This window comes from Carcharodon carcharias, chromosome 14, assembly GCF_017639515.1.
Source record: "Carcharodon carcharias isolate sCarCar2 chromosome 14, sCarCar2.pri, whole genome shotgun sequence".
Lineage (NCBI taxonomy): Eukaryota > Metazoa > Chordata > Chondrichthyes > Lamniformes > Lamnidae > Carcharodon > Carcharodon carcharias.
Genome location: NC_054480.1, coordinates 96,386,598 through 96,401,968, shown reverse-complemented (window position 1 = coordinate 96,401,968; position 15,371 = coordinate 96,386,598). Strand labels below are relative to the sequence as shown.

The window sequence follows — 15,371 nt, the reverse complement described above, 5'->3', positions numbered from 1 at the left end:
AAAAGACCCATTTATTCCTATTCTTTGTTTCCTGTCTGCCAACCAGTTTTCTATCCATCTCAATACACTACCCCCAATCCCATTCGCTTTAATTTTAAACGCCAATCTCTTATGTGGGACTTTGTCGAAAGCCTTCTGAAAATCCAAATAAACCACATCCACTGGCTCCCCTTCATCAACTCTACTAGTTACATCCTCAAAAAATTCCAGTAGATTTATCAAGCATGATTTCCCTTTCATAAATCCATGCTGACTCTGTCCGATTCTGTTGTTCCAGCTGATATCAGCTGCTCAGCACAGACTGAACCTAGCACCTTCTATACTTGTGTGATTTAGTGCCACAGTGCTGGGTGCAGTGGCAGATCAGCAAGCCAGCAGGCAGAAACCAATGTAGCGTTTATTCCTTTTTTTCTTTACCAATGAGAACTTCTGCAACTGCAATATGGTAGCCTAGATTGGGATAAGTTATTTGGATCAATAGTGCTTTAATGCTGAAAGACAGTGGAGTGTTTACAGGGCAATATGGTGAAATTAATTTTTGGATTTTAAAAAATTTATCTTTAAACATGAAATAGGAAATTCTCTCTTCAAATTATTGTGGAAATTCTTCTGTGCCTTTGCATCTCTAATCCAGGTGCACTTTGAAATATTTGACATTGCACTTGGTGACTCCATCCAATTTACTCCACTTTTCAAGCCTGTGTCATAAATTCTTCAGAATTACTCCTTTAGACCAAAGTAAGGCAGTATCGCTAATCTCCCGTGAGTTTTAAATAAATGGAACAAATGGGAGCGTGGTTTATAATTCATATATACATTCTTTAAGAAACCATTATGAAGATTTAGAATTCAGTTATACTTGTCAATCAGTTCTTGGTATCGGGATGCAGGAACTACATCAGTTGCTCCTGCCCTTTTTAACTTGATACCTGTGCTGAAGATAGTGATTCCTAACTGCTAGCGAGTCCAAGAGAGAATAGTGTCACAGACCCACAGTGAGAAATGGTGGAGGGGAATCCATGGGAGACAGAGAGATAGCCTGAGAGAGAACAGTGCAGGAGACGGAGTGAGCGTATTTGAAAAAAAAATCAAAGTATGAGGTCACAAGAAAGCAGGCAAATGACTGGATGGTGAGTACTCTCTCTAAACTATGGCAGTTCTGGGACAGGAGGCACCTTTTCAAAAGGGACGGGTTGCATCTCAACAGGACTAGGACCATTGTCCTAGTGGGGAAGTTCACTAGTGTGGTTGGGAAGGGTTTAAATTAAATCGGTAAGGTGACGGGCACCAACATATAGAAGTAGAAAGAGGAATTAGGTGGATAAAGGAGTGAGAGTGTTGGATAGTACTGGAGAAGGAAGTAGTACCATATTAGTTAGGAGCAAGCCTATCACCACCATGTGGGATATAGTGACAGATTTAAAATGCATGTATGTAAAAGCACAAAGTATGGTGTATAAAGTTGGTGAGCTACATGCACAAATAGCTGTGTGGGAATATGATGCAGTGGCAATAATGGAAGTTTGACTTATAAATGGTGAGGACGAGGCACTTAATATTCAGGAATACAAAAAGTGTTCAGAAAAATGGGGAAGGGAAAAAGGGAGGTAGAGCGGCAGTACTGATCAAATACATTGTAGTGTTGGAAAGAGGGCATGCCCTTGAGGGGGCAAAGACTGAATCCATTTGGTTAGAGTTGAGAAGCAAAAAGGGGGTGATCACATTACAGGGGGTGGGAGGGTATTCTATTGTCAAGGAACTATCATATTTTCCTAATGTTACTGTGGGATACTTTAAAGCAGGCTTATGTTTGTGTGGGTGTGGCTAATTTAATTAAACTAGAGACAATTAGACTGCAAGGTTTAAATTATCAAAGTCGTCAGGTGTAAAACAGGCATTTGAAATGGAGAAGAGTAAACTAGGGTAAGGTCTCAGCAGATACAGTGTGAATGAAATTTGCATTTTCAGATAAGTGGAGAAGTGTTTGATTTTCAAACACAGGCATGGAAAATGTTTACAACTGGCAAGATAAATAAGGCAAGGTTACTATGTTGATTTTTCCCAAAAGTGCTGGCCATAATGATAACATGAAAGATTTTTATATTCTGAGAAAAGTAACTTCTAAAGGCAAGTTGAAACAATGGGATTTACAGATCAAAAAAGGAGAAATACATTTAAAGAAGGATGGAAGGCTGTGTGAAGTGTGGCCCTGTGAGATCCCGAAAGGTGACTGTGTGAAACAGACTTGGGGAAAAGCCATACATTTGTTGTTCCACTAACCAAAGTTGTGTTAAAAGCCTTTGGAAGCCCACTGTCCAGTGGGTACTTGTGGTAATATTGCTGTATAACTGCATAAATTTGGAATGTTGCTTTCAAATGTAGGGGGGTTGGGGAGGTGGTGCTTGAGAGTCTGGTTAAGTAGAAATTTTGGGAACTGTTATAACTCTGTAACTGTAATCTTATGTTTGTGTTTAAATTTTTTCTTTTGTCAATAAATATTTTACTTTAATCTTTAAAATCTCTAAAGGCAGTAATGGAATCTACTTCTGACTTCAGTGCACAAGCCTTCTTGTAATAAATACAAATTTCAAAAGTGGCAAAGTTTCCCTTATGGATTTGGTCAGCCTGGCAAATACCAACTGTCATATCATAACACTATCAGCCTCCAACTGGGGAGAGAGAGGGAGAAAGGAGAGGAGCAAACCTGCAAAGAAATCAGAGATACTGTAAAGTGATATTGGTGGACTTTAATTACCCAAATATCGATTGGGATAATGATGAAGGATAAGAATGGGGAGGAATTTTTGAAATGTATTCAGGAAAAGTTCCTTGACCATTCTGTTTTTGTTCCAGATAGGCAAGAGGCATTGCTGGATCTGGTGCTACAGAATGAGGTAGACCAAGTGTCAGTGCAGGAACACTTGAGTAAGAGTGATCATCATATCAAAAGGTTCAGATTAGTAGTGGAGAAGAGCAAGGAACAATCTAAAGTAGAAATTACAGAGAGGTGTAAGAATTATAGAGTATTAATAATGGAGGACTTCAATTATCCAAATAAAGACTGGGATAAGACTAGTACAAAGGGAAAAAAAAGGGGCGAGAGTTCCTGGAATGTGTTTAAGATAATTTTGTGCAGCAGTATGTTTCCAGTCCAATGAGAGGACATGCACTTTTGGGCCTGGTTCTGGGGAATGAGTTGGCCCAAGTGGATCAAACTTCAGTGGGAGAGCCTCTAGAGGACAGTGACCATTGGGTCATAAGATTTAGGTTAATCATGGAAAAGGACAAGGAACAATCCAGAGCAGAGATAATTAATTGGGGGAAAGCCAACTTCAATGGGATGAGAATGCATGAGTCGAGTGAGTTAGAATCAAATGTTGGGAGAATTGACAGTGGGTGAACAATGGACCACCTTCAAAGAAAAAATATTGCAGGCAATGTCAAGGTATATTCTCTTGAAGGGGAAAGGGAGGACAAATAAATCCAGAGCACTCTGGTTGATGAGAGAGAGATAAAGATGTAAAGGGAGAAGTATGCATACGACAGATGTCAGGTAGAAAATACAATGGAGAATCAGGCTGAATAAAGAAGGACCAGAGGGGAAGTGAAGAAACTAATAAGAAAATCAAGGAGAAAGCATGGAAAGAGACTGGCAGCGAGCATAAAAGGAAATCCCAAGGTCTTCTATAAGCATGTAAATAATAATAGGGTAGTAAAGGAAAAAGTAGGGACAAAAAAGGGGATTTGCATGTGGAAGCTGGAGAAATAGTGAAGGTGTTGAACGAGTACTTTGCATCTGTCTTTACAAAGGAAGAAGATGCTGCCCAGGCTGAGGTGAGAAAGGAGGTAACTAGTACACTAGAAGAATTTATAATCGAGAGGAAGGTGGTGTTGGAAAGGCTATCTTTGCTTAAAATACATAAGATTCCAGCACTGGATGAGATGCATCCAAGGATACTGAGAGAAATGAAAGTGGAAATTGCAGAGACACTAGTCACTTAGACAAGTACAGGATAATTAAGGAAAGCCAGCATGGATTCATTAAGGAAAAATCATGTTTAACTAACTTGGAGTTTTTTGAGGAGGTAACAAATAAGGTTGATAAGGGAAATGCTGTTGATGTGGTGTATATGGATTTTCAAAAGGCATTTGATACAGTGCCACATAACAGACTTGTGAGCAAAATTCTAGCTCATGGAATAAAAGGGAAAGTAGGCACTTGGATAAGAAATTGGCTGAGTGACAGGAAATAGACAGTAGTGATAAATGATTGTTTTTCAGATTGGAGGAAGGTTTGTAGTGGAGTTCCCCAAAGGTCAGAGTTGGGACCCTTACTCTTCCTGATATACATTAATGACCTAGATTGTGGTGTGCAGGGCATGATTTCAAAATTTGCAGATGATAAGATGATTGGAAATGTTGTCAATTGTGATGGGGATAGTCTTGGATTTCAAAAGGACATAGGCATGCTGGCGGATTGGGCAGGCAAGTGACCAAAGAAGTTCAATGCAGAGAAGTGTGAGGTGATTCATGTTGGAAGGAAAGATATGGTGAGACAGTAAAAAATAAAGGGAGAAACTCTAAAGGAGGTACAGGAACAAAGGGACCTCAGTGTATATGTACATAAGTCATTGAAGATGGCAGGGCATGTTGAGAGAACAGTTAATAAAACATATAGTATCTTAGAAGGGGCATTGAGTAGAAGAGTAAGGAGGTCATGTTGAACTTGTACAAGATACTAGTTAGGTCTCATCTGGAGTACTGTGTCCAGTTCTGGACATCAAACTTGAGGAAGGATGTGAAGGCTTTGGAGATAATACAAAGGAGATTCACAAGAATGATTCCAGGGATAAAGAATTGTAGCTATGAGGAGAGATTGAAGAGGTTGGGACTCTTTTCCTTAGAGAAAAGAAGGCTGAAAGGAGACTTGATAGAGATATTCAACATCCTGAGGGGTATGGACAGGGTAAATAGTGAGAAACTGTTCTCACTCAAGAACTAGAGGGCACAGATTCAAAAAATTGGCAAAAGGAGTAAATGTGATGTAAGGAAATTTTTTTTCACCTAGAGGTGGCTGGAGTAAGGAATAAACTTCCTGAAAGGGTGGAGGAGGCAGGTTCAATCAAGGTATTCAAAAGGGAATTGGCTTGCTACCTGAAAAGAAAGAATGTGCAAGATTACGGGGATAAGGCAGGGGAGTGGGACTAGGTGGAATGCTCTTTCAGAGAGCCAATGCAGACTTGATGGACCAAATGGCCTCCTTCTGTATTGTAAAGATACTGGGATACCATTGTAAATTAGAAGAGGGCTAACTTCAATAGGACAGGAGAGGATATAGCCAGGATAAAACAGAACCAAAGACTGACAGGAAAATCTAACTGAATAATGGGTGATCTTTGAAGGAAGCGACATTTCAGGTACAGGCTGGGTACATTCCAACAAGAGGGAAAAGCAGGGGAACCAAAGCCCGGGCTCCTTGGATGGTGAGGGAGTTAGAGAATATGATGAAACAAAAAAAAGGAGGGGTGTTATGTCAGGTTAACTCTTCAAGCGAGAACCAGGCCAAGTACAATATGTTGAGCAGGGAAGTGAAGAGGAAAGTAAAACTGGCAAAGAGAAAATATGAGAATAGAATGGCAGTTAACACAAAAGGGAATCCAAAAGTTTTCTACCACCATGTAAATAGCAAGTGGGAAGTCAGAGGAGGGGGATGGGGTCTATGAGAGACAAAGATGATGATTATATCCTTCGAGGTCTAGGGCAAAGCCAGAATAATTAATGAGTTCTTTGTATCAGTGTTTACTAAGGAAGAGGATGCTGACAAAATATTAGTAGAAGTGGAGACATTAGAGGTGATGAATGGGATGAAATTTGATCGTCAGGATGTGCTGGAAAGGCTGTCTATACTAAGTAAGTAATTTGCCTGGTCTGGACGGCTAGCATCCCAGGTTGCTAAAATAAATGGGAATGGAGATAACAGAAGAACTTGCCATAATCTTCCCTAGCTATGGGGGAGGAGGCAGAGGATTGGAGAGTGCCAAATGTGACACTCTTATTCAAGAAAGGGTGTAAGAACATTCCTAATAGCTACAAGCCAGTCAGTTTAACATCATTGGTGGGTAAAGTTTTAGAAAGAATAATCAGGAAAAAAGAACAGGCACTTCGAGTGGTTTGAGTTAGTTAAGGAGAGCCAGCTTGGACTTGTAAAAGGCAGATCATGATTAACTAATGTAGTTAAATTTTTTGATGAAGTAACAGAGAAGGTTGATGAAGGGAGTTTTCATTATTAATTATCAAGTACACCGCCAGGTGACACTTTGTGTTTTTTTTGTGAGGGGAGTGCAATGGATGTTGTCCATTTGGATTTTGAGAAAACATTTTACGAAGTACCACATAAAAATCTGGTTAACAAAATTGAGGCTCACAGAATAAAAAAATAAAAACTTGGCTTAAGAACAGAAAATGGCGAGTCCTGATTTTTCAACTGGAGTATGGTAGACTGTGGTGTCCCCTGAGGTTCAGTGCTGGAATCACTGCCTTTTTGATACGTATAAATAACTTACATATTGGAATGCAGGGCAAAATTTCAAAATTTGCAGATTATACAAAAATTGGAACTGTGTCAAACAGTGAGAATGATAGTAATCGGCTGCAACAGGACACAGATAGACTAGCAGAATGGGCAGACAAGTGGCAAATGGAATTTAAAACGGATAAGTGTGAGGTGATGAATTTTGGTAGAAGGGATACGGAGAAGCAATATAATCTTAATGGCAGTTTTAAAGAGGGGTCCATGTGAACAGATTTTTGAATGTGGCAGGACATGTCGAGAGAGTAGTGAACAAAGCACATGAGTTAGAACCACAGGCTATTCAGCCCATCATGTCTGCGCCAGCTGAAAAAAACTAGCCACCCATTCTAATCCCACCTTCCAGCACCCCCTCTGTAGCCTTGCAGGTTACAGCATTTCAGGTGCAGATCCAGGTACCTTTCAAATGAGTTGAGGGTTTTTGCCTCAACCACCAATCCGGGCAGCGAATTCCAGGCATCTACCATCTTCTGGGTGAAAAAGTTTTTCCTAATATTCCCTCTATAGTCCTGCTACCAATCACCTGTATGCCCCCCTGGTATTTGAACTCTCCACTAAGGGGGAACAGGTCTTTCCTGTCTACTTTATTTTATTATGACACAGCCAATGGTAAAGACAGAGTTGTCAAATCCCAGAGAGAAACTTGAAACAACTGTCATAACCCCATTTTTACAATTTTATGTTTCGAGATGCAGGCTTTGAATTCAGTAGTAATAAGACCACCAAGTCTCGAGGTTTTTTTTATAAAACTAAATGAAACATTTATTAATACAAGGAAGATTGTAAGCACGTACATATGTCTACAAAATTATTATTATAACTACAAAAATCCCCTAATTAATCTGACTCTCAGCTACACATTTAAACAGGCACCTGGCAAAGCACACCCTGGACAGTCGCATTCAAAATGAGTTTCTTTCAGCTCTGGATCCTTGCAGACAGACTTGAGGTTTATAGGCTAGAGGCTTTGGATCTTAGAATCCCTCCTCTTCATACCAACAACTTTCCTTTATACATACTTGCCTCTTTGAATGTAAATTCTCATTGTCACTATGTTTCTTTTTACTTTAAATCTTCTAACAATAAAACCCTTTCATAATACCCACTTTAATAGTAAGCTTTAAAAAAATAAACACATTGTTTCTGAGCTTCACATGGTTAGATGTAATATTTCACTCGCTCTTTTTAATAGTCTATTTAAAAATGCAAATTGCCCCCTTTATACCTCACCTTCTATTTCCCTATATTTATCTAATTACCATTTCAAACCTATTTCTCCTCTATACATCAAAACCTCTAGACCAGCTGGTTTTAATCCAATTAAGACACACACACGTAGACACAAACACCACTATTTTAAAATAATTTCCAATAATATTATAGACATTATTATATCTTCTTGGCTAGGCCCCTCATAATCTTGTATACCTCAATCAAGTCACCCCTCAGTCTCCCCTGAACTATGGAAGACAACCCTAACCTACCCAATCTTTCCTTATAGCTGCAATTTTCAAGCCCCAGCAACATTCTTGTAAATCTCCTCTGCACTCTCTCCAGAGCAATTACATCTTTCCTGTAATGTGACGACCAGAACTGGATGCAAAATTCCGCTGTGACCTAACCAGTGTTTTATATAGTTCCAGCATTACATCCTTGCTTTTTTATTCTATACTTCATCCAATAAAGGAAAGCATTCCATATGCCTTCTTTATCACCTCATCTACCTGTCCTGCCACCTTCAGGGACCTGTGGTCATGCACTCCAAGGTCTCTCACTTCCTCTACCCCTCTTAATATCCTCCCATTTATTGAGGATTCCCTTGCTTTATTTTCCCTCCCTAAATGCGTTACTTCACACTTCTCTGGACTGAATTCCATTCGCCACTTTTCCACCCACTCAACCAAATCATTGATGATATTCCGATGTGTACAGATATCCTCTTCACTATCAACTACACAGCCGATTTTTGTCACCTGAACATTTCCCAATCCTGCCACCCATATTTAAGTCCAAACCATTAATATTCACCAGAAACACTGAGCCCTGTGAAACGCCACTGGAAACCACTTTCCATTCGCAAAAACAGCTGTTGACTATTATCCTTTATTTCCTGTTGCTGAGCCAATTTTGAATCCAACTTGCCACGTTGCTCTGTATCCCATGGGCTTTTACTTTTCTGACCAGTCTGTCACGTGGGACCTTGCCAAATGCCTTACTAAAAGCTTTGTAGACAACATCCACTGCACTACCCTCATCTATCCTCCTTGTTACTTCCTCAAAAAATTTAATTAAATTAATAAGACACAACTTTTCCTTAACAAAACCATGCTATCCCTGATTAATCCATGCCTTTCTAAGTGACAGATTATCGTGACTCTCAGAATTGATTCTAATAATTTGCCCACCACCGAAGTCAGACTGACTTTGGCCTATAATTATCTGGCCTATACCTTGCACCCTTTTTAAACAATAGGTATAATATTCAAATAAGATCATGGTTGATCTGATTGTAACTTTCTGTCTAACCCCAATTAGGGGACATAGATTTGAGTTCTGGTAAGGGATATGGGGGAGATGGGAGGAAGAACTTATTTATTCAGTGAGCAGGTACAACCTGGAGTTCGCTGCCTACAAGCAGGGAGCGGGCAGGCGGGGTGGGGGACAATTAATGATTTCAAAGGAAATTAGTTAGCCACTAGTGAGGATAGTGTGGCGTAATGAAGCTGACTGGATTGCTCTACATCAAACTGGCATGAACTCGATGGACTTTATGGACTCCTTCTTTGCCTTATTGATTCTATGACTCTGTAAATCTTGCATCACATTTTTACTTTCAAAGTTCCAATGGTAGCCTATGGGATTCTGCAATTTCTGAGGTTGAATTGTCAGAGCCAGGATGCTCAGCTATTAATTCCTTTTTAATGTATAAAAGGATAATGGCCGACAGTAGGAGAAGGGTATATTTTCAGTGAACAGCACTCAAACGTACAAGTATCTTTGTTCCAAAGCACTGCTTTGAAGTAATCACACAACCTTTTCCTCATATCATAACCAACAACATTAATTCCATTCGAGTGTACCTGACTCACTATATGTCACTAAGCTAAGCACCCAAGTGAGAGGCCATTCAGCCCATCTAACTCATCCTACCATCCTGCAATTTCTCCATTCCCCCGGTGTCTGATCGTCTCTTGAATGACATGAATTTTGCCTCCACTCTACCTGAAGAACATTCCAGGTATTAGTCACTCTGTGAAGAAAGGCTCAGGGCTGAAGTATAAAGCCCATCTTGTATCAGTTTTATAGCACTCACAATTCACTTTTTTAATTCCATTTTAACATTAAAAATATTATCAATGCCATTAAGGTCCCCTCTCATTTGGCTCCTTTTGAAGCTGAAACATTGTTCTACCTTTCCCTCATAACTCCAGAACTCAGACACTGCCCTGTGGCTCTTCTCTACTTTTCCAGTGCTTTGATGCCTATGTGTCTTGATAATAGTATTCAAGCTGCAACCTTACCAGAGCACCTTGCAGCTTCAGTATGATGGCCTGACACAGTCTACTGATCTGGCAATATGACTCCGCATTCTAAAAACTCCCTTAACTGCTACATTGCAGTAACTGACTGAACAAGCTCTGTCCATCTCCCAGACCTCCTTCAGTCTCTTCCCTGGCAAGTTCAACAATGTCAACTATGTCCTCTATCTTTTCCATCCAAGGTATAGGCACTTATTAGTATGGGCTTTCAACTGTCATGGTTCTGCCTACTTGCAAATATTGTTCAAGTCATTCTGCAATTCTTCACCTGTCCTACTAGTTTAATGCAAAGAGCTCAGAAGGAATGCAACTGTCAGCTTACAAACCTGTAGAAAGACCATTTTAGCAGGAATTGGCGGGCAGCCTTCGGGAAGCTGGGGCTGCCTTCATGTGGTTTCAGGACCTGATTCACTACATTATCAAGCCAGGATGCCCACTCATCGAGGGAGCTCTGTTGTTGTAGAGTCATCTTAAAATCCTGTTCTAGTCGTTGCACCATTCCCTCTTCACATTGACAAACCCAGGATGCTTGCTCCTGTCACAACAAAATCAAAGAATGATTATCAGCCTGATTTAAAGTTGCTATATTGCTCAAAAATATAATGTATTGATTTGTTGGTCCACCTGTGCCTTATGCATTCTTTTTAAAATATAAGTTTATCTTTCCATGAAACTCTATACTTTCATGCAACCCCTTGTTAATTTATAGGAATATACAGGAATCTATCAAATAACTAAAGAATTCCACTGCTGATCTGTCGACAAGTTTGCTAACTTTTCTGCCCAGTTAATTTGGCTTTATCCCAATCCAGCATCATTGCCTTTAGACCATTCACTTTCCTCTTCTATTCCTTTACATAACATAGGATTACATAGCATATGCAGCACAGAAACCAGTCCATGCCAGTGGTTATGCTCCACTCAAGCTTCCTCTCAACTTTTCTCATCTAAATCCACCATCATTACCCTCTATTCCCTTCTCCTTCATATGTTGTCTAACTTCCCCTTAAATGCACCTATCCTATTCACTTCAGTCACTTCCTGTGATAGTGCGTTCCACATTCTCACCGTTCTCTAGGTAAAGGAGTTTCTTCTGAATTCCCTATTGGGTTTCTTGGTGACTATTTCATATTGACGGCCTATAGTTATGCTTTTCCCCACAAGAGGAAACCTTCTCTCTGTATCAACTCTACCAAAATCTTTCAGAATTTTAAGACCCCTAAATAGCCCACCCCTCTGCCTTCTTTATTCAAGAGAAAAGGGACCCAGCCTGTCAATCCTTTCCTGATATGTGTACCTTTGCATATCTGTATCATCTTTATAAATTTTCTCTGCACCCTCTCCAGTGCCTCTATATCCTTTTTATAAAATAGTGACCAGAACTGCACACGGTACTCTAAGAATGGTCTAAGCAAGATTCAATGCTTTAGCAAAGCTTATCTATTTTGCAATTCAATGGGCAGAATTTTTCACTCGAGCATGTGGGGGTGAGCACCCGACCTGATCGAGCGTGAAAAAGCACATGATAACGTCAGGCAAGCATCCTGACGTCATCGCGCACTCGTGCGATATTTCAGTCGGCCGAGCTTCTCTTAGCACGCATTTCACGCTGGCTGCCCATTAGTTGGGCAGCCAGCGTGAAATAGCGTTGGGAGCCGATCATAGTCAGGGGTCCATTCCTCATTGCTGGCTTCCATCGAACTAAAACTCCTTCCCCCTCTCTATAGAAATAAGCTTGCTAACCTGTGGCACAACTTTTAGAAATTGATGTATTTGTACTCAGAATCTCTTTGTTCCTCTATCCCACTTAGTGTTGCACCTTCCAAGTAATAAATAGCTCCTTATTCTTCCTACCAAAATGTATTATCTCACATTTATTTATATTGAACTTCATTTGGCAACTATTTGCCCATTCTGAAAGTTTATTAATGTTCTCCTGTAATTTGTTGAAGTCTTCCTCAGTATTGACTATACCCCCGTGTTCATCTGCAAAGTTAGAAATTGTGTTTTTGATTCTAAAATCATTACTGTAAATTGTGAACAGCAGTGGTCTCAGCACTGATCCTTGTAGAACACCACTTCCCACCCTGAATAACTGCCTTTTACTCCCACTCTCTGCTTTCTATTCTGAAGCCAATGAGCAATAATTTCTGTCACTTGTCCTGACCCCACATTCTCTGATTCTATTCATTAATCTGTTATGAGGCATCATATTGAAGGCCTTTTGAAAATCCAGATAAATTACATCGACTGCATTACCACTGTCTACTCTCTCTGTTACCAATTCAAAAAATTCAATAAGTTTGGTAAAGCAAGATTTTCCCTTTTGAAATCCATGCTGACTATTCATTATTATATTTCTCATTTCTAGTCATTCTTTTATTCTCATTTTTGATAAGTATCCCATTATTTCTCTTACCACTGATGTTAAGCTGATTATTCTATTATTCCCTGAGCATGTTCTGGTTCCTTTTCTTAAATATAGGAATTACATTGGTCAGTCCTGCTCGCTGAGGCATAAAATGACACGGGGTGGTGTCAGGCGTGTCCCCCGGCGTCATTTAGATTTTCAGTTTGGTGCACCCGCCGAACTGTCAAAGGCCTATTAAGGCCATTTAACTAACAGTTAAAATAATTAACAGAGCTGCCCATCCAACCTTAAGGTTGGTGGACAGGCGAAAAGCCTAAGTGGCCTTCGCATTTTTCACGGAACCTCATCTATGGGCAGGATGCGGTTTCATGAATGATTTTAAATTTCTGAAAATTTTTTTATTGAAATTAATGCACATGTCCCAGCTGTATCTGCATACTAACCTTTGTGATTCATCCACTAAGACACCCAGATAGCTCTTAATCTCAGAGCTCTGCAACCTCTCACCATTTACATAATATGCTTCTTTTTTATTCTTCCTGCCAAAGTGGACAATTTCACATTTGCCACATTATACACCAATTGCCAGAACTTTCCCCACTCACTTAACCTTTTCATCATACTTATGTCCTTCTCTATCAGCATCTTAAAGTGTATTATATCATCGTCACCCTACTGATCCTAACTATACTAAGTTCACCATTTCCCAATTGTTCTCTCAGTCCATTTTCCCGTATTAAATCAAATAATGTTCTTTGCCTGGAAAAGGCGGATTGAGGAAGCAGTTTTAGATGTTAAAATACATTCTGCATTATGATGGCAAGCATGACCTTTATCTCAGTCTATTTGGGCTAGTTAAAATCACTCAATATTATTGTCACATTCTTACATATTTCTCTGAACCACCTGCAGATCTCTCCCTCTATCTTAATACCATTATAAAATAGTATTTCTATCCATATGCATTGTGTCTTAACAGAACTTCCTTATGTTCTAAAGCTGTGATAGGAGCCTTCACTAACCTTCACCCCAACCCCTTCCACATCTCTTCTGAAAATATTACAACCAGGAATCCCCAGTCCTGTCCATACCTAAGCTATGTCTCTGTTATAGCCACAATATCACATCCCTCCAAAGTTACTAATGTTTCTAACTTCCCAATTCCATTTGAAATGTTTCATATATTCTACACACTTCTCAATCTTGCTCCTTTTTCTGGAGTGTTGACCCCTTATCCTTTTCCCACTTCTCAATAAGAATTTTTTGATGTTACTTGCTTTTTCTGAACAGTCTGGCCATTAATAATGACGTAATCTTTTTCTCCAATTTGACTGTCAATACAGCAAAACAAATCCCATACGGCAAGAATTTGATTTTAAGACAAACATACTTTGAAAAACAGCGGAGAGTAAATGTATTGCTGGTGTGATTAGCAGAAGGGGCAGGGAGAGGTAAAAAAACTTAATGGCACAGTTCTAAAGAATGTGCAGGAACACAGGGACCTGGGGGCGCACATGAATCACTCTTTGAAGGCAGCAGGATATATTGAGAGAATGGTTAGCAAAGCATATGGGATCTTGGGCTTCATAAATACAGGTATTGAATACAAAAGCAGTTAAGTTATGCTGAACCTTTTTAAAGTTCTGGTTTGGCCCCCAAATGTGTTCTAGTGACTAGAACTTCCACACTTTAGGAAGGATGTGAAGGTCCTTGAGAGGGCACAGAGGAGATTTACTAGAATGGTTCCAGGGATGGGGATTTCAGTTTTAAGTCGGAAAGACTGGGGCTTTTCTCCTTATGTAAAAGAGAACAGAGTTTGATAGAAGTGTACAAGATTATGACAGGTTTGGATAAGGTAGGCAAGGAAAAACTGCTCCCATTAGCTGATTGTACAAGAACGATGGGACACAGATTTAAGGTTTTGGGCAAGAGGTACAGGAGAACATGAAGAACCTTTTTTTTACCCCTGCAGAGAGTGATAGTGACCTGGAGCTGTCTGCCCACAAGGGCAGTGGATGCAGAAACAATCAATGATTTCAAAAGGAAATCGGATGGTCACTTGAATGAAATAAAGTTGCAGTGGAGTGGGACTGGTTGGATTGCTCTGCAGGGAGCTGGCATGGACTCGATGGGCCAAATTGTCTCCTTCTGTGCCATAAATGACTCTGTGGGGTGGGGATTTTACAGGGAGATGTATTCCCCGCCACCCAACTGAAAAATCGGTTGTCAGCCCGCTGACTCGGAAGCCAGCTGCCCTGCAGTGATAATATGCTGGGCGCAGCCTTCATTGATTCTGTATGGGTCTTCCGACCCCATCGGGGAGCAAGTACCATTTTAGAAAGCTGCTGGCCAATCAGGTTGTAGTCCCAGCAGTGCCAGGATTGAGCGGGGAGCCACTACTGGGGTACAGGCCATCCCCAAGGAGAAGAGTCATGGAGCCCAGACTCGGAATTAAGTCTGGTATTTCAGATGGGCCTGGATGGGAGACCCCTTTGGCTGGGAGGGTTATGGAAGCCAGGGGTGGGGAGGCTTAAAAGAGGGCGGCTGATCTGAGGGTGGGGAGGGGTTGTTGGGGAGTTGAATCTGGTGGGCATTGGGGAACCCCTAAAGGAGAGCCCCCCCGCCACCTTTGCCCGACAGGAGACCCCGCAATGAAAGCTGCTTTGCCTCCACCTTCCTCTGCCACACATATAATAGTGGCAGAGGCAGATTAAGACCCTAATGTGACCACGCCAGGGCCTCAATAGGCCTAAAGGCAGGCAGTCAGCCTGACGCCTTCCACATCCAGAGTCATTTGGGAGATAGATCAGGAGTGGGCGGTGCCTTCAAATACGCCGGTGGGGGGGACTAAAATCCAGCCCTCTGACACTCA

The 15,371-nt window shown here is 40.7% G+C and overlaps 1 protein-coding gene across 9 annotated transcripts in view; it reads right to left on the bottom strand.

Moving 5' to 3' along the window:
- Positions 1-15,371, bottom strand: part of LOC121286840 (DNA-binding protein RFX2-like) — a 137,737-nt gene that overhangs the window by 8,494 nt on the left and 113,872 nt on the right. For all 9 annotated transcript variants that reach the window (XM_041203947.1, XM_041203945.1, XM_041203944.1 and 6 more), the window contains one exon: positions 10,455-10,663. In XM_041203947.1, coding sequence (XP_041059881.1) covers positions 10,455-10,663 — 209 coding nt within the window. The remainder of the gene's footprint in view (positions 1-10,454; positions 10,664-15,371) is intronic.